Source organism: Myotis davidii, unplaced genomic scaffold (genome assembly GCF_000327345.1).
Source record: "Myotis davidii unplaced genomic scaffold, ASM32734v1 scaffold845, whole genome shotgun sequence".
Lineage (NCBI taxonomy): Eukaryota > Metazoa > Chordata > Mammalia > Chiroptera > Vespertilionidae > Myotis > Myotis davidii.
The window spans coordinates 1,658,273-1,676,870 of NW_006296223.1; the positions used below are offsets into that span (position 1 = coordinate 1,658,273).

General features: G+C 48.0%; 2 protein-coding genes across 4 annotated transcripts in view; one reads left to right on the forward strand and one right to left on the reverse strand.

Annotated features, from left to right (window-relative positions):
- The window catches only part of ACR (acrosin), a 5,749-nt gene extending 5,477 nt beyond the window's left edge, over positions 1-272 (forward strand). The window contains exon 6 of the mRNA XM_006771120.1: positions 20-272. Within this exon, the coding sequence (XP_006771183.1) occupies positions 20-272 (253 nt within the window). The remainder of the gene's footprint in view (positions 1-19) is intronic.
- Positions 273-10,130: 9,858 nt separating this feature from the next.
- RABL2B (RAB, member of RAS oncogene family-like 2B) lies at positions 10,131-18,592 on the reverse strand. 3 transcript variants are annotated; one of them, XM_006771095.2, is made up of 9 exons: positions 18,368-18,592; positions 18,066-18,205; positions 15,101-15,130; positions 14,219-14,298; positions 13,524-13,603; positions 11,565-11,676; positions 11,223-11,320; positions 10,841-10,924; positions 10,131-10,340 (listed from the first exon to the last, which is right to left on the reverse strand). In XM_006771095.2, the coding sequence occupies exons 2-9, from the start codon at positions 18,170-18,172 to the stop codon at positions 10,332-10,334; spliced, it is 600 nt and encodes a 199-aa protein (XP_006771158.1). In that variant the 5' UTR covers positions 18,173-18,205; positions 18,368-18,592; the 3' UTR covers positions 10,131-10,331. The 3 variants fall into 3 exon arrangements, with proteins under 3 accessions (XP_006771158.1, XP_006771157.1, XP_006771156.1); XM_006771093.2 differs by having other exon boundaries at positions 10,134-10,664; XM_006771094.2 differs by lacking the exon at positions 15,101-15,130 and having other exon boundaries at positions 10,131-10,664.
- Positions 18,593-18,598: the final 6 nt, after the last annotated feature.

The following is an 18,598-nucleotide window of genomic DNA, read 5'->3' on the forward strand; positions in this document are numbered from 1 at the left end:
AAACCGCACCCTTACTCCGACCCCCAGCCCTATCCCCACCTCCACCCCCTCCAACACCACACCAACCACCTCCACCTTTCACTAAACCTACTGAAGCTCCTTCTTTTGCCAAACGACTCCAGCAACTCATAGAGACCCTGAAGGGGAACACGAGGAGTTTTATGGGAAGAGGCCATGAGGAAATGGAGGCCATAGGCCTCCAAGAGCTGACCCTACTGTCAAAAGGCCTAGTGAAACCTTCACTCCCGTGGGAGGAAAAGAAAGATGAATAAGTAAATAAAGCAATATTTCTCTAAGAAGAGATGTTTTCTGGACTTTTTAAAAAAATTGTTTTTATTTCTCAAAAAACATCTATTTTTATTTTAAAAGCAGAATATTTAATTATAAAAAATTCATCCTATCTAATAAAAGAGAAACATGGTAATTGGCGTATGACCGCTACCCTTCCCATTGGCTAATCAGGGCAATATGCAAATTAACTGCCAGCCAAGATGGCGGCCGGCAGCCAGGCAGCTTGAAACTAACATGAGGCTTGCTTGCTTCAGTGACGGAGGACTCCAACGTTCGCAAGCAGGAGGCTTGGTTGCCTGGGCGATGGAGGAAGCCAAGCTTCCCACCTGCCCTGGCCGGCTGTGGCCTCTGCTGAAGGCAACAAAGTTTCAATTATAGAAGATAAATAAATCCCAGATACCTGCTTCCAGCCAGCCTCCACTGGGAGCTTGGGTGGCTGGGGGGCCATGGCCAGCCTGCAAACAGCCATCAGCCCCTCACCCAGATGGCCACACCCTCATGAGGTGATGGTCTCTGCTGGGGGGCTTGGCCAACCTGCAAACAGCCCTCATCCCCTCACCCAGGCTGGCCAGGCACCCTAGTGGGGACCTCCACCCTGATCCAGGACACCCTTCAGGGCAAACCAGCTGGCACCCACCCGTGCACCAGGCCTCTACCCTGTATAGTAAAAGGGTAATATGCCTCCCAGCACTGGGATCAGCGGAGCCGCGAGGCCTCCCGGCACCGGGATCAGCGTGATAGGGGGCATTTTTTTTTTAATGTTACATTCAATAAACCTTAATATTTCAAGAGAAATGATCTTAAATGTTACATGCAATAAACAATATCTCAAGAAAAACAATTTTAAGTGATATTGTAACATGCAATAAACATTAATATTTCAAGAATAAAAGGATTTTAAGTATAATAATATTACCAAAACTGTACTAACATGTTATGACATCACAAAAGTTATAAGAAATGTTAAAAATCTGCAAATAACAGGATTACTTCTATTATAATCTAGTATATTCCCCTCCTTCCAGCTCTATTTTTGTTCATCAGTTTATGTTGTTCATTACATTCCACAAATGAGTGAGATCATATGATATTTATCTTTCTCTGACTGGCTTATTTTGCTTAGCATGATTCTTTTAAAGTCTATTTTGTCAGATATGAGTATTGCTACTCCAGCTTTTTTTTCTTTTCCACTTTCATGGAGAAATTTTTTCCATCCCTTCACTTTCATCCTGTGTGTGTGTCTTTTGTTTTGATGTGGGTTTCTTGTAGACACTATATAGTTGGGTCATGTTTTTGTATTCATTTAGCTACCCTACACCTTTTGATTGGAGCATTTAATCCATTTACATTTGGGGTTTTTAATGAGAGGTACTTATTTATAGCCATTTTATTCTGCACTTGATCTTAGCCAAAAGGCCGAGAAGCGATAACTATTTTATTCTGTATGGCTAGGTTTCTCTCCCTGTTTCTTCTTCTCAGCAATCCCTTACAGCAATGCCTTTAGCATTTCTTGTAATGCTGGCTTGGTGGTGATGAAGTCCTTTAGCCTTTTTTTTTTTTCTTATCTGCCCTCCCCAACTGAACCCAAACCCACATCAACTCTACCCTCCTTCACACTTCAACAGGTGGATTGTTGTACATTAAGTCAATTGTGTTTTTTAACCTTGATTTTCAAAATGAACAAATTGACCTGGGCACGTGGGTCAGGGATGGTCTTTCTCACTTAGTCCTCTGTTCATTAAATCAGTGGGGGTGAGGTCTGGAAAAAGCTCCTATAAGGTGGTCTGACTGGGAAGAAGGGTGTGGGGCAGCTCCAGGGGAGACACACTGTCCTAGTGTATGGAGACAGATCCATGAGAGGACTGGGTGTGGAAGGGTGGGGTCCCCAGAACACAAAGGGTGTCTGGTGACTGGGCAGCTAAGCGACGAATGTCCACCACAGACCCAACTTGCTGTTGCTCTGGCAGGAGATTGTCTGTTCAAGCTCATTTCTGGCCTGTGGCTCAACTCTATTACTTCCTGGATTCAAGCATATTGGAAAAATTATGATTTTCCAGAGCTTTCCAGGGTTGCAATGGCAGGTACTTTTGGATACCTGTGTGAGTGAGCTCTTAATGGTTTCCTTACCATTTGGGAGTCCTTATTTTAAGACCTTCTGTCATAAGAGAGAGAAACCAAGTTAAGCTGTTTTAGTGATGAGGGAAAATGAGGTGTTATGAGGATGCAAAGGTGTCACACAGAACCAATAGGAAGGGCCAGCAGCAGACACCAGGAATAGTGAGGAGCCTATGGAACAACCCCCGTCTGGACTTTCTGTAGAGTAGCCAACCACCTGAAGTCTGCACTCAACCAGAATCACTTGTGTCCACTTGCAAATTCCTGGGAAAGAAATTCCGATGGGGTCGGTCAGCTGTCCACTCCAGTGGGGTCAGAAATCAAACGTCTTCGTGGGGTTAAAAAACACTCCTGGCTCCTGGTGAGCACCCAGGTGCCCAGGTCCAGGAAGCTGTGTGTCAGGTGCAAGATAGTCCCAGGATGACGGTGCAGGAGCACGTGGAGGAAGCCTGGGCGCAAGAGACTGAGGGACTCTTCTCCTCTTGTTTGGGCTGCAAGGTGGACAGAGGAAGCAGCCATGAGTCTTTGTTTTCCAGACTCGCCCATCTGCCTGGGTACAAACAAACCCCCTGTTCTACCCTCACCAGCTACGTGGCCTTGGGAAGATGCAGAGCAGAGCTGACCTGGAAACGCACATGCATGTGGGCTGGCGATGAGATGCTGCTGGACAACATTATACTCACCTGCAAGGGGCACCTAGGTGCCCACTGTTTGTCCACTTATGACCCCTGAAATGGTTAGGCCACACAGGAGACTTAGTTGCCCACAGCTCTGTAGTGTGGTGACATTTGTTTAAATAAAAATTAAAAAAAATACAAATTCTATCATGTTGGCTAAGAGCGGGCATTGCTCAGATTGGAGCTGGCATGATTTTCCATTCCATTGGTTTTGACTGACTCTTCTAAAGCTCATTTCTTAACCCTGGTGCCAGACACTAAGTCACCTGCTAAACACTGAACAAAACCCAGTGTGCTGGTCACAGGACAAGACAGGAGCCAAATTATGAGGCACATGGTCCAAAAAGCAGAGACAGTAACTGCAGCAACACAGGACCCACTCTTGCCCTCCCTGGGTGTTCCTGAGCCAGAGCCAGAGCTAGTGGGCCTGCCTGTGGAAGTGGTGGGGCAGGTTGGGCCTCAACGTGGGCATCGGGGGGCATAGAGGAGTCTGGGCAAGCTGTGGAGGAGCCCTGTACCAGGAGTTCCCCTCACCCCTTCTCTGCGGAGCCTTCTGGGACCCAGAATGGATTCTTCAGTCCTCTCCCCTGCACATGCTTGAACCCTTGTCCTTAGTTCATCCTGTCTCCTCATGGACGGTTGTGGTGGTGGACACGTGGATGTCCACCTGGAGGGAAGTGTGAGTGAGGCTTTCGGGTACACCATCAGAGACTTCCCTTGTGGGAAGGTCAGGCAAATGATAAGTATTTGTTGAAATAGAATTCATGATGAGTCTTAACTGCTAGGTACAATAACAAAATGCTTGACAGCAACTGAAAGTACACAGGTATAAGTCCAACTCCAGAAAGGTGGGCCTGTCAGGAATAACAGATGTACAATACCAACGGAGGGGAGGGATTTCTCACTGTGAACTTGATCAGAGTAAACATCCCAAATGACTGTAATTTTTAAATGGAAATGGGAAAAATGGAAGTCATTCATCATTAATGCATAGACAATTCATCAAGAAACAGGTTACCTTGTGGGTTTTGCTGTAGAAACTATATTCTTGGTAACGAATCACAAAGGACCTACCTCTGGTTTCTGTATGGGAACATTTGTATAAACATGTGCTTCCACTTCTTGGGTGAACACTCAGAAGTGGAATGCTTTCTGCATCTATTGATATGCGTATATGATTTTTATCCTTCATTTTGTTTATGTGATGTTAATTGATTTGAAAATACTGAATCAAATTTTCATCTCATGAATAAATCCCACTTGATCATTGTGAATGATCTTTTTAATGTATTGCTGAATTAAAATAATTATACACCATGAACACATGGGATTTATCACAGGAATGCAAGGGTGGTTCAATATATAAAAATTAATCAATGTAATAGGCCACATTGCTAGATAGAGGTTGAAAAAACCACACAGTCATCTTGACTCATGCCAAAAAAGCATTAACAGTAAAAGCACTCAGAAAATTAGAAATAGAGGAGAACATCTACAACATGACAAAGGCCGTATGAAAAAATCATAACATTGTTTTCAGTTTTGAAACACTGAAAAATTTCCCCCTAAAACCAGGCGTAAGACAAGGATACCTGCAACTTTAATTCAAATAGTACTAGAAATTCTAGTCAGAGAAATTAGGCAGGAAAACAAAATAAAAGGTATCCATACCCTAACCTGTTTGGCTCAGTGGATAACTTGTCGGCCTGCGGACTCAAGGGTCCCAGGTTCGATTCCGGTCAAGGACATGTACTTTGGTTGGGGACACATCCCCAGTGCAGGGTGTGCAGGAGGCAGCTGATCAAGGTTTCTCTTTCATCGATGTTTCTAACTCTCTATTCCTCTCCCTTCCTCTGTAAAAAAAATCAATAAAACATATATTTTTTAAAAAAGGTATCCAGATTAGGAAATGAAACTTTTTTTCCATATATCCATGATGATTCTATGTATGGAAAATCCCAAAGTACTCACAGAAAAACTACTAAAGTTAATAAGAGAATTTAGCAAAGTTTCAGGGCACAAGATCGACACACTAAAATCAGCTGTGTTTCTATAACAAGCAATGAAAACTCAAAAAAGAAAATAGCATCCAAAAAATACCTAGAAGGAAATTTAATTAAGAGGTGGAAGACTTGGCCCTGGCCAGTGTTACTCAGTGGTTAGAGCATTGGCCCACACACTGAAGGGTCATGGGTTTGAGTCCTGGTCAAGGGCATGTGCCTGGGTTGTGGGTTTGATCCCTGATCCTGATTGGGGTGTGTACAGGGGACAACTGATCAATGTCTCTATCTCATCGATGTTCCTTTCTCTCTCTCCTCTCCCTCCCTTCCACTCTCTTGAAAAACCAATGGGAAAATATCCTCGGGAGAAAATTAACAACAACAACAAAAAGAGGGGAAATATTTGTACATGAAAACTACAAACATCGCCAAGAGAAATTAAAGACCAAAATAAATGGATGGACACTCAGTGTTCATTGACTAGAAGACTGAATAGTGTTAAGATGTTGTGGGGAGCAGCTACAGTGTTTTGGACAGGTTCAAGCCTGGGACTAATGAGAGGGCACAGTCCACACTTCCCAATTTTAAAACAGTACTGCAGAACTACAGCAATTAAAACATGCAGTATTGGGATAAGGATAGACGTCCAAACCAAAGGAAGAGCAGTGCGAGTCCAGAATAAACACATACAACTATGACCAATTGATATTTGACAAGGGTGGCAAAGCCATTCAAAGGGAGTGCCTTCAACAAATAGTGCTGGGCCGTGGCCAGGTGGCTTAGTTGGTTGGAGCTTGCCCTGTATACCCAAAGGTGGCAGGTTTGATTCCTGGTCAGAGCATAGACCTAGTTTGAGGGTTTGATCCCTATCTGGCTGCATATAGGAGGCAAATAATCAATGTTACTCTCTCACATTAATGTTTCTCTCTCTCCCTTCCTCTCTCTCTAAAATCAATGAAAGCATATCCTTGGGTGAGGATTAAAAAAAAAAAAAGCCTGGCCAGCATGACTCAGTGGTTGAGCATCGACCTATGAACCAGGAGGTCAGGTTTCGATTCCCAGTCAGGGCACATGCCCAGATTGCAGGCACAATCCCCAGTGTGGAGCATGCAGAAGGCAGCTGATCAATGAGTCTCTCTCAGCATTGATGTTTCTCTCTCTCCCTCTCTCTTCCTCCTGAAATCAGTAAAAATATATTTAAAACAGAAAAGAAAAAGAATTAGTGAGAGGAGAACCAAGATGGTGGCAGAGGTAAATGCAGGTACTTGCCACCTCCCACAACCACATCAAAATTTCAACTAAAATATAGAACAATCATTATTCAGCACTGCCTGAAATCTGGCTGAATGGAAGTCCTACAACTAGAGAAGTAAAGAAGAAAGACATGGAGAGACAGAGGCGCGGACCTGGCTGCTCTGACATGTGTTTTTAATTGGGAGGGAGATCTCTGCTTTGGAGGCCTCCTTTGAGAAGCAAGGGGTCCCAGCCCCATATGAGACCCCCAGCCCAGAGTTCCAGAGCAGGGAAGAGAAGTCCCTGTAACTTTGCGTTGTAAAACCCAGTGGGGAGTGTGGGTCAATGACATACGGAAGTTGCTGGAGACCTAGGCAGTTCCTCTTAAAGGCCCAACACACAGACTTACTTGGACTCTATCCCTCTGAGCTCTAGTCCTGGGTGGTGGCATTGGGGGAACCAGAGAAATACTGAGAGGAACTGGATTGTCTGGCACTGGGGCAGGAACAGATTTCTCCCGGAGGGAGGTGCTCTGAGGGGTCATTGTTCCTATGCTGGGACCTCTCCTGTCCCAGAGCTGACTGGCAGCCATATCTGAATTTCCATCAGCCTAGCTCACACTGTCTGCTCCACCCTGGTGATTCCCTGACATCCCACCCCATCCTACTTGCAGCCCCATCCAAGCTGTTTGCAGTGGCTTTTCCATATGAATGGCCTGTCCTAGCTCAGGCTTCAGACTTTCCTACAATTTCTTAAACAAGCAGCAGATGGTATCAGCATGCCCCAAACCTATCAATAAGAACCCAAGACCTGGCACTAGCACCAGCCTGCCTGGCTTCACAACTTGGCCTTGCCTGGGCACTTCCAAGCCAAATACAAATGACAGCCATCTACAGATTGCCCAGTAGCTCTTGTTTAGTGGCTCCAGGCAGTGGCTGACTGCACAGAAAAACTTGTAAAGTTAATAAAAGAGTTTAGCAAAGTTTCAGGACACAAGATCCCTGTCCATATCTGAGTTTGGAGGCCTCATAACTAGCGTACCTTAGCTGGCTAATGCCGGGAGCCGGTCCATCCTTGCTGTTTCAAGGGACCTGGCATATATGGCATACTGTTCCTAATATATTTGCTCACCTTCTTGGCACTATGTGTTTTAACCAAGGTCACCTCTCCGAGAAAGGTTGTTTCCCCAGGTAGAGATTTTCCCCTGAAGTTAGGGAGGGAATAAAATCCCTTCACTAAGAGCCAAGCGGGTAATTAATCTCTTTAACTACGAATAATCATGCTTAAGCTACATAATCTTTACTCCCTGGAATGGAGATAAGAAACGCCCTAACCTTTGGAATAGAGATTGACTGGAGAACCTAGCGAGAGAACATGGCCACAGAACCTGGCTGGAGATCCTAACCAGAACTTCGCTGGAGATCATGACTAGAACTTGGCTAGAGATCCTGCCTAGGCTGCTGATCAACTGAACGCTGTCTCCGTGTCATTCCCTCTTCGCCGACTCCGTCCACACCTTTGGGGACCCCTGGACCTGCTGGGGCTGGACCCCAGCAGGCTAAGACACCAAAGAACTGAAGACTGATGCTCACATAAGTACCTGTGACAGCATGTCACTGAAAGATAGAGACAGCCCAACTGTCCATCAACTAGGAAACAATAAACTGTTGTGGCTCTAGTGGGTTTGGCTCAGTGGATAGAGCAGCGGCCTGTGGACTGAAGAGTCCACGGTTTGATTCCGGTCAAAGGCATGTACCTCGGTTGCAGGTTCTTCCCTGGCCCGGCCCTGGTCAGGGTGCATGCAGGAGGCAACCAACTGATGTGTTCTCTCACATCAATATTTCTGTCTTTATATCTCTCTTCCACTCTAAAAATCAATAGAAAAATATCCCCGGGTGAGGATTAAGAAAAACAGAAAACAAACTGTTGTTAATAAATACAACTAGAGGCCCAGTACACAAAAATGTGTGCACTTCGGGGGGGGGGGGGGTCCCTCAGCCTGGCCTGCACCCTCTCGCAGTCTGGGACCCCTCAGGGGATGTCCACCTGCTGGGGGGGCGGGGTCCTGATGGGGTGCCTGGCCAGCCTGGGTGAGGGGCTGAGGGCTGTTTTCAGGCTGGCCACAGCCCCTTCAGGGTAGAGGTCCCCGCTGGGGTGCCTGGCCAGCCTGGGTGAGGGGCTGATTGCCATTTTCAGGCTGGCCACGCCCCCTAGTGACCCAAGCTCCCAGACTGTCCTTTTTTTCTTTTTTTTCAGCAGGTATCTGGAATTTATTTATCTTCTATAATGGAAAATTTGTAGCCTTGAGCAGAGCTGACTGGCCAGGGCTGGCCAGGGCAGGCGGGAAGCTTGGCTTCCTCCATCACCGTGGGCAACCCAAACCTCCTGCTTGCTTCAGCTCAGTGGCTGCCACCATCTTTGTGATGGAGTGATGGTTAATTTGCATATTACTCTTTTATTAGATAGGGTGAATTGTTATTCAGACATGGAATGAAGACCATGATAAATGGTTACATCTGGATACATTATACAACTGAAGGACAAAGGGTGACATATTGTATCATTCCATTTATATGAAATGTCCAGAATTGATAAATCTATAGAGACAGATACAGATTTGTACTTGCCAGGGGCTGAAGGAGAAATGACTTAATGAGTAAAGGGTTTTACTTTTAAGAGATGGAAATGTTTTAGAACTGGAGGTAAGAGTTGCTCAACATTGTAACTGTATAAATGGCACTGTATTATTTACTTTAACCCTTAGAGTACCAGGGAGCATGATCGCACTCCTCCTGTCTTTCGCCAAAAGTGCCGGGAGCGCTATTGCGCTCCTCCTGCAGTCACTATTAGATGCTAGTAGTTCACTCTTTATTGACAGGTGGCACTCAAAGGGTTAAAATGGTTTTGTTATGTAAATTCCAATTCAATAAATTATTACCAAAAAAATTTTGAGGGTGGCGTTTCTTGCATCAGTCAAGACAGAATGAACTTTACAAAGCAGGTGGATCTGAGCAACAGCAGGGTGAGTGGTGTGGACGTTGCTGGCAACCTGCAGAACAATTGCTTTGTGCTGGTAACTCAGAGCTGCTGTGCTTGGCCTGGGGCTGTGAGCCACCTCTCCACCCCCTGCTCCCATGGATGACTGGACAAAACCCTGGTCTCATGTGGGATCTGTGGGGCAGCTTGTCCTGCAGAGCATCCCTGAGCAGGAGGGCAGGGAGATGAAAGCTGGCCCTGCTGAGCCCACACCTGCTCAGCTTCTGCTTCTGCTCCTGCCTTGCTCTAGCCCACTGGTTTTCTGAGAGAACTGCCCCAGTAAGTTAGTGAGGAGGTGGCTCCTCAGGCTCTGCCTGGAAGGACCCTGATGCACAATGGTTATGTAGAACCAATATCAATGGTGAGCCTTAGGGTATTTGAAATACATCTCAATAAAGTCATTACATTTAAAAAATACTTGTTATTTACAGTAACTCAAGGGTATTTTGTTTTTATTGTTTTTAAAAAGCCCACCTCACCAGAGTAACACATTCCTGTAAATCCTTGTTCAGCTTTAATCTCTTAAATAGAAATCGTAGTAAGGATCTGTAACTTAGAGAGGAAAAGTTTGTTCTTTCCCCATCTCCCCCCCACCCCCCCAAACTCATTCTTTTTAAAACACTCAGTGGCAGTGAGTGGTCTTTATCCCAGTAAGTACAGAGTTAACCTGGGTGACCCCAGACATCAGGGCAGTCTCCTGCACTATGGCGGCTGGAGACCTGCAAATTCTTTCATGCTGTTGGCCCAGTGAAAACCAGACCCACAAAACACGCACGTGTTCAATGGTTATGTAATCCAACCTTTATTGTAAAAGGAAAACATAAAAAATACAGTGGAAATGACGTACAAGATGATCACTAAGCACATCAGTGAGCCACAGGTACTGGAGAGAAGGGCATGTCTATGCCCTGGCTGCCCGGGCACCACGTCCCACCACTGCTTGGAATGGGAAGGAATGTCTCATGCTGAAGTTGGGCTTTTAACTGTTCTGGGAGACAATAAAAAACACCAAAATTTCCTTTTATTTAAAAGACACACGAAGCAGGTTCCAAGATTCTCTTCTCTGTCCAACCCTAGAGAGGGATTGATCTCCAATCCTGGTCAAGGTCTGGATGGTGATGCCCTGTCCCTGTCCTTCAGCACAGGGGGTGGCTGTAGAGGATTGGGTATGGAAGGTCATGAAGTTTCTCAGTTCGGAGCTGGAGCTGTGAGGGGAGAGGCATCCTCGGGCTCAGGAGGGAGGCAGGTTCTTGGTGCTGCCACACTGCTCTTGGTCTGGCAGATCCTCTTCCTTTTGCTCCAAATCAATGTTCTGTGGACAAGGTTTCAGGTGAGGCCTGGCCCTATGCTTGCCCGCCTGCGGCGATACATCCACGGTGGTGCATGTGCCAGCAGGTACTGCCTGCAAGAGCCACTCTGTTGGCTTATGCTCCATACCCTCTGAAGAGAAGCCTTTTTGGGATCCCCCCTAACACGGGCCTGACCTACCTCAAGCTCCTGCAAAACCTCATCCATGAAGTCCTGGGAATTCTGCTTGTAGGACACAGCTAATCGAATTGCGTCGTTGAAGAGCTGGGGAAGAAGGAAAACATGGCCATGGGTACCAGTGACCTGGGCTCTGCCTGCCTTGGACCCACTGGCCAGGTTTTAAGTCCACACAACACTTAAGTCCAATATCAGCAAAGTCACCCCTCAATTTCCTTTCTTCCCATCAGCCTGACTCCACCCATGGGCCCATCAGCTCCCCTCTGTCAATGCCACAGGGACCCCTACCTGTTAGCCCCAGTGCCCACCCCCTCTGCCAGTCCTTCTCTTGTGGTTTCCCTGTCCTTCACCACCTGGCTGTCTGACCTCTGCAGACCAGTATTACCTTCACCACGTTGGTGCCATCAGCAGCTGAGACAAAGTACAGGGGTAGGGAGAACTTCCTGGCAAAATTGAAGCTTTTTTGGGTCACCTTTATGTCAGCTGTAGAGAGAAGGTAGGAGACAGGCCTGCCCATCCAGGGAAAGACAGAGGGGTTTGCAGGGTGGGTCACCGGCAGCCCCATTCCAGAAAGTGGGCTCTTTACTGGGAAGGGAGTGAGGGCCTTCAACCAATGGCTGTGTCTTGGGAAGGATGAATCATTGAAGACTCATGGCCCTGGAAAACTGGAAGAAACCTGTGGTGGGTCCCCGTGAACTGCTGACCCCAGACCCAGGGGTGGCCCTACCATCGATTTTATTGGCCACCACGACACACGGGATCTCTGGCCTGAACTCCCGAAGCTCCGTGTACCAGGTGCCCAGGTTCTTATACGTGACTTTCCTCTGCACATCGAACACCTGCAATAAGCAGAGAAGTAGCTTGGGTGTGTCAACGTCTCCATATGCCACCCAGGCAACTTGCCCACACGGGCAGTGAGCTTGGTGCACGTCACAGGCTTGGGAACTGGGACTGGGCCCCTGCTCAGCTGCAGTCTCTCTGACCAGAGGCTGTACCTGTTCCCGCCCTTCTCCGGAAAGCCCCCAGTATCAAAGTGGTTTTAAAAATCTTTTTTTCCATCTTGTCACCTAATTTATCTATTTTAACCATGTTGTATCACCTTACTAATCAACAGTTTGTAAAAAACTGTAAACTTTTTCCTTAGTCTATTATTTTTATTGCTGAAAGTGTTTTAAAATTCCTTCGTAATAATGTAAAGTGTTTCCAGAAGTTCACTTTAGATACTATTTTTTACTTTAAACTCTAAGCCTTTAACCTTCTGTTCACTTTGTATTGCAAACTTTTAAAAGTTAATTTTTACATTTTATTATTTTTTAGCTTTTAATTTTATTAACTTTTTGAAACTCGTAGTTTTTACCTACTTTAAAATACCAGCAGGAAGTGTGAGCACCTCAGATTTGCCTTAATGCCTCGAGCTGCGGTGCAGGGACCCTCAAGCCCCTTGGAGGCCAGCCTCCTGCTTCCAAGCTGTCTGTCCTCTGGAATAAACTCACTGCCCTGAACCACCCCACACAACAGGGAATGTGACGACAAGCCTGTCTCCCGCTGGAATGGCTGCTATTACTTCTAGATGGCCCAGCCTTTCGTGGGAGCTACATGGACCAGGACCAGGCCTTGCGTGCACGCGGCAGGTGTAGATCAGCAGCTGTCACATCCAAGACAGCAGGAGGTCCACCGGGGAGGCTCATCCATGGTTCTCCCAGGACCAATGCCAACAAGTGACCAGGTTGTCTTGAAATCCCAACAGACTTCTTGTAAAGCATTCTTGTGACAAAACTCCTGCTTCATACCAGGCTGCCTCCTGTGATCACCATCCAACAGTCACATTTTCCCAGGTCTTATTTCTGGAGCTTCCTTTCCTCATTGTGGGAGCCAAGGAGCTGGCTGGGATGAGGAGCCCTCCTGTCAGAGGTTCAAGGTGAGGGTGGAACCCCAGCTCCCTCTGGGACTATGGGATCCCCTTGTGGTCATCAGAGATAGGTGCTTTCTACCTGCCAGGCCATGCAGCAGGAGGGACTGCACGCCAAGCCTCAGAAGAGGGTGCAAGAGGAGCCCATGGAGGTGTGTCAGAGGCCAGGGGAGGTCACTCCCAGAGAGAAAAGAGAAGTGAGCTCTGAGCACCAAGGGCCAGGGCTGAACTAAGGCAGAGCGGCTGGGACCCACCTTCCCAGCTCTCCAGGGTCATGTGTGACTCCTGGCATGATATTGCCCTCACTGCCTCACCTTGCCACCCTCTTCTGTCCCCTTGCAGACATTAGCTAAAATTCTGGAAAATTTCAAGGGCTTTTGTACTTAAGGGAGAGTAGGACCAGAGAGTTCATGGGCAGGTCCTGAAGGACAGTGGCTGACAGGCTGACACAAATCTCTCATGTCCTGGCTCTTCCCAGTGCTGTTTCCTGTCCTGCTGTGACACTATGACCCCAGCCTGGGCTGCAGGGGGCACCTCAGGATACTATTCTAGACAGCGAGATGAAGGCTGGGAGGGAGAGGAAAGGGCTGGTTTGGGAGGGAAAGTCCCCTGAGAACTGCTTTCCTTTCAGCCCCACAGCGTCTGTCCTTAGTGAGCACCACCAGGGATGGTCATGGGAGACCTCAGGAGCCCCCTCAGTATTGCTGGGCCCCTTGCCCCTCCCCCCCAGGCTAGAATTGCCCAGAGTCGTCGCCCACCTCCCAGCAGGTCTCATACCATGATGCAGGCGTGGGCCTTGTGGTAGTAGGAGGCATGCATACTCTGGAACCGCTCCTGGCCCGCCGTGTCCCAAAAGTCTGCAATGTGAACACAGCTCTGACTGTCTGACAGGCTGGAGGGCAGGGACCCTGAGCATCTCCACGGAGGTGTCTGCGCGGAAGCATGGGGGACATGGAGTCCACCCAGCGTGCTGTCAGGACCCAGGAAGCCTGGCTGAGCTGAGAGGCCTGTGCACACCTGTGTGTGTGTGGGTGGATGAGAGGAGGCACAGGGCCAGGAGGATGGAGAATGCAGACAGGAAGCCCCAAGGAGAAGCTTCCTCCCACCCCCATGTCCCCCTGTGTGGTGACTGCAGATGGTGAACACGTTTAGGCAGGATGTTGGGCCTGGCCAAGGGGAAGGTTGTCACCTCACGGTAAGTCAGAGCCCTTTGTGGAAGAGAATTTTCAGGCCATGTTTGTTATGTCTGGATGCTGGCTCCATCAGAACAGGAGGTCAGAGCACTGGAAATGAGCCCCTGCATCTTCCTCCCCTCGCAGGCCCCCAGGCTCTCAGCAGGTGGCCTTCCTGCCACCCCGCGCCTGCATCCCTGCTGGGGTCTCATTTCCTCCCACTGGATTCTCTCCCTCAGACCTTGTCTCCCTTCCACCCCCCACCCCCTGCCTGAGAGTTGGAGTAATTGTGTTGCTCACCCACAAGAATGGTCTTGCCATCCACAGTAGCTGTGTGCTTATACAGGGTCAGGGCATACGTGGATAGCTGCTGGGGCTGACTGTGGTCAGGTTAAGGAGCAAAGGTGAACAAAAAGGGGAGAGGTTGGTGTGACAGAATGGGCTCTTTCTCTTCTTTTCTTTCTGGCATTATTTCGATTTTAAATGGAATGAATCTGCCTCAGGTATCTCTGGCACCAGCTCCATGGGCGAGGACGAGTGGGAGAGCCCGGCAGTGTGTCCGGACCACCTGGGTCCGAGGGGACCCCTGGAACGGAACTTCACAGATAGGCTGTCATAAGCAGCGCCACGTGTTACTTTATCCATATGACCGTTTCAGGGAAGAAAGCTACCACAAGCCAGACAGCTGACCAGCTGTGAACTGTAGTTGGCCTGTGTGTGAAACCCCAACAGGACCCCTGCAGGTACCCCTTCCTGAAGCAGCAAGACGTGGGCAGTCACCCCTGGGACACAGGACATGCAGGTGGGTGGGTGTAAGGGAGACCTGATGGAAGGTGAGGCAAGAAACGCCCCAACTCCCTCACCCACAGTTCCCAGTGGGTTCACCTGGGAAGCTTTGTAAACTATCCTGGTTGCCAGGCAGGTCTCACTCCCAACCTGCAGCACGAATGATTCATGGGGAGAGGGTGGGGCTGGCAGCTCATATTTCATAGAGCTCATTCACACCAGAGAATTATTAAATATCAGGAGCCCAAGCTTTGAGGTGAGATAGGTAAAGTGATTTGCACAGGGATCCAGGCTTTTGGCAGGCACTATTAGCCACTCTACCACCCTCCTAATATATAGCAAATCCAAATACAAGTAAGGCCCAATATATGCAGCATCTCAAACCTTGAAGGATACAATCCATCCATGAGAAATCTCTCCATGAGTCTGTAAGGAGAACGTGCACGATGGTCAGGCACGTCCCCCCCAGGGGCCACAAGCTGAAGTCACCTGTGGCCCCTCCCATTCGATCCTCAGCCACACAGGTTCCCTTTAAGGATGATGCCCAGGACCTCCCTCTTCCTGACTCCCCTGAAGTTCCCAGCACACACAGCTGCTCTGCCCACGGCAGGCACCACAGCAGCTGATCAGCAACGCGAGCTGAAGAAGCAAAGACCCGTCACCTGAGCTCTGCGTGTGTCTATGCTGGAGATCTGTGTGGACCATAGTAAACACAACCAATCTAAAACTGAACTTGTGTAACCAACTAGATCTGATTCTGCCGAGGGACCTAGTTAGTGCCATCCCTCCTTCTTCACGCATGGAACCTGGGACTTACATGACTAACCTCCATGACCTAACAGCTCACGCTGCTGTGTGCACCAGTCCTGTGAGGCTCGGAGATCCACTATCTCCACCTCTGCACTGTGGACACCGCAGTCACCACTGCGTTATAAATGGGAAGCTTGAGGCCAGGAAGGCTGTATCCCCAGCCTGAAATCTGTTTCCCCCACAATCTGCAGGTCTTCCAGGCTTTGGTCAAAGGTCACCTGAGCAATGAGACCTTCCCTGATGATCATATTTATGATGAGCAGGCAAGTTCTATCTCACCTTGCAGTGCCTCGCTGCCCCGCAGGTAGCACCAATGGAAACATACATATTTTACTTATGATATCTCTCAGATAGAGTGGGATGCACATGGAAGTAATTTTTGAATTTTTAGTTTATTTCTGCATCCCCAGGGCCTAGGTAAAAAAACATCTAGACTATAACCACCTTCCAAACACCATGGCATATTGCAGCCATGCCCTCACCCCCACAAGCAAAGGCTGAGTGAGGAGCCGAGCAGACTTCCATGCTTTTGAGACTGTAACTAGTGTCCCACAAGGCCAGGTAGAGAGTGGACTTCTTCCCTGCAGAGGGTAACGAGGTTCCCTCCCCGCACAGTGTCAGCTGAGACCTCACAGTCAGAGGCGGTGGGTGGGGGTGGTGCAGCCCCTCCTCCTTCCCCAGTGAAGAGCACCACAGGAAGCCAACTCAGACAGAAGTTTAAATAACACAATATTCAAAATGTCCCAGTTTCAGCAGAAAATCATTCATCATACCAAGAACCAGGAAACTCTCCAACAGAATGCAAAATGACTATCAGCAGACGCCAACACTATGACAAGCCAGATGTTGCAATCATCTGACAAGGCTGATAAAGCAGCTTCATAAAAACGCACCACTGAGCAAGTGCAGATGTGCTTGAAGTAAATGAAAAATATAGCAAGTCTCAACAGTGGACTACTTTTCAGCACAGAAATAGAAGATATAAATAAGGACCCAACACTAGGAAGAATTAACGCCATTAAAAAGTCCATACTTCCCGCAACAATCTATAATGTCAATGCAATTCCCATGAAAAGACCAATGGCGTATTTCACAAAATTAGGACAAATAACCCTAAAGTTTATATGGAACCACAAAAGACCCTGAATAGTCACAGCAATCTTGGGAAAGAAGAACAAAGTTGGTGGAATCATGCTACCTGATATAAAATTATACTACAAGGCCATAGTAATCAAAACAGTATGTTAGTGACATAAAAACAGACACACAGATCAATGTAACAGAATAGAGAGCCCAGAAATAAACCCACACCTTTATGGTCAATTAATAAGTGACAAAGGAAGCAAAAACATACAATGGGGTAAAAACAGTCTGTTCAATAAATGGTGTTGGGAAAACTGCATAGATAACATGCCAAAAAAAAAAAAAAAGAAAGAAAGAAAGAAACTAGGCCACCTACATATATTGACTTTTGTTTTTGGATATGTCTCCTTGGACAACAAAAGAAAATATAAACAAATGGGATCACATCAGACTAAATGAGAGCTGCACTGGGTGCTGTGGGCATGAATTCATGAAGACAGCCTGAGAACCAGCAAATCCCCAGAGACTCATTCACAGCTACTCAAGTCCAAGGCCTTGTTAGTCAAAGATAAAGGTGGACAACAATGTGGTTCTGGAGCACCTGGGAGGGAAGATTACACAAGACATTTGTTTGGGGCAGGTCCACCCTCATTCTGTGAAGGCAGAAATGGATGTGTGCCCTTGCTAGCCCAAGACAGGTGAGAACTAGGATCACAGCTCCTGGAGAGAAGGTGCCAGAGCCTCCGTTCCAATCTTGTGCACATAGGTACTGACATCAGTTAAAAAATAAGCCAACCTTGCCCTAACCAATTTGGCTCAGTGGATAGAGCATCAGCCTGCAGACTGCAGGGTTCCAGGTTCAATTCCAGTCAAGGGCACATGACGGGGTTTGGGCTCAATCCCCAGTAGAGGGCGTGCAGGAGGCAGCCGATCAATGATTCTCTCTCATCATTGATGTTTCTTTCTCTCTCTCTCTAAAATATATTTTTTAAAAATTAAGCCAGTCTTTACGTTGAGCATGCTTAGTTGTGATTTCTACTCACTCTTTGAGCTCAGTGAGTCCCCCGGAGAAAGCATTTTTACTACCTTTACCCAGTCTGTCACTGGTTGTGTTAGTCACATCTGTCACACTTCCTCCAACTTCAGTCTCTCAGTCCACAACCACATACAGGAACACCCCAGTTCTCCCTCCTCAGCCTGGACTGCTCCAGTGATCTCTAGGGTGACCTGCTCCACACCGTCTGCCAGTACTCATGGAAAAGCTCAACTTCCTTAGTCCTATGACTTGAGCCCCCACAGGTGCTGATGTGATCCCCTAGTCTCCCCATTTCCCCAGTGCACATCTGGGCTCCAGCCAAACTACTCTCATGACTCCCACAGAAGCTGTGCTCCACTGTGCCTCCAGAGAACTTCTGAGAGCTCAGACCCACTCTGGGCCCTGCCTTTCTCCCCCAATTTCCCAGCATACTTGGACTTGCCCACAGCGCTGTCCCCCAGGCAGATGATCTTCACGTTGTCATCAGCATCATATTTCTCTTGGTCCACCTCACAGGGGTTGGCTTTGTCCCTGGCCATTGGCTCCTGGCTCAGCTCAGGGGAGGGGGCTATCTGTATGGACAGGGGAGAGAAGGAGCGGGTGAGAGGGGCCCGAGGACACAGGTACTCCTTCTCTATTCACCACCACCTGGCCCACACCCGCTGAATCAGCGGGTCGTAATCTCTCACCCCACCACGACCCCCTCAGAGTGGTTGACTCTGTCATCTCCTTACCACAGACACACGCTCAGGGCCCCACCGCCCACTCCCACCCGGAGAGAGAATACAGGCTTTCTACACACAGTTTTCTCATTTGTAAAACAGGGAGACAACGCAGTGCCCGTGTCGTATGACCGACGTCAGACTCTGTCAAAGACACGGCGCTCTGTAGCCTGGGCCGCCATCACTGAATCCCAGTGACAGGCCCCCAGCAGAGGCAGGCCCGGTCCTCCCGATCCTCTGCCT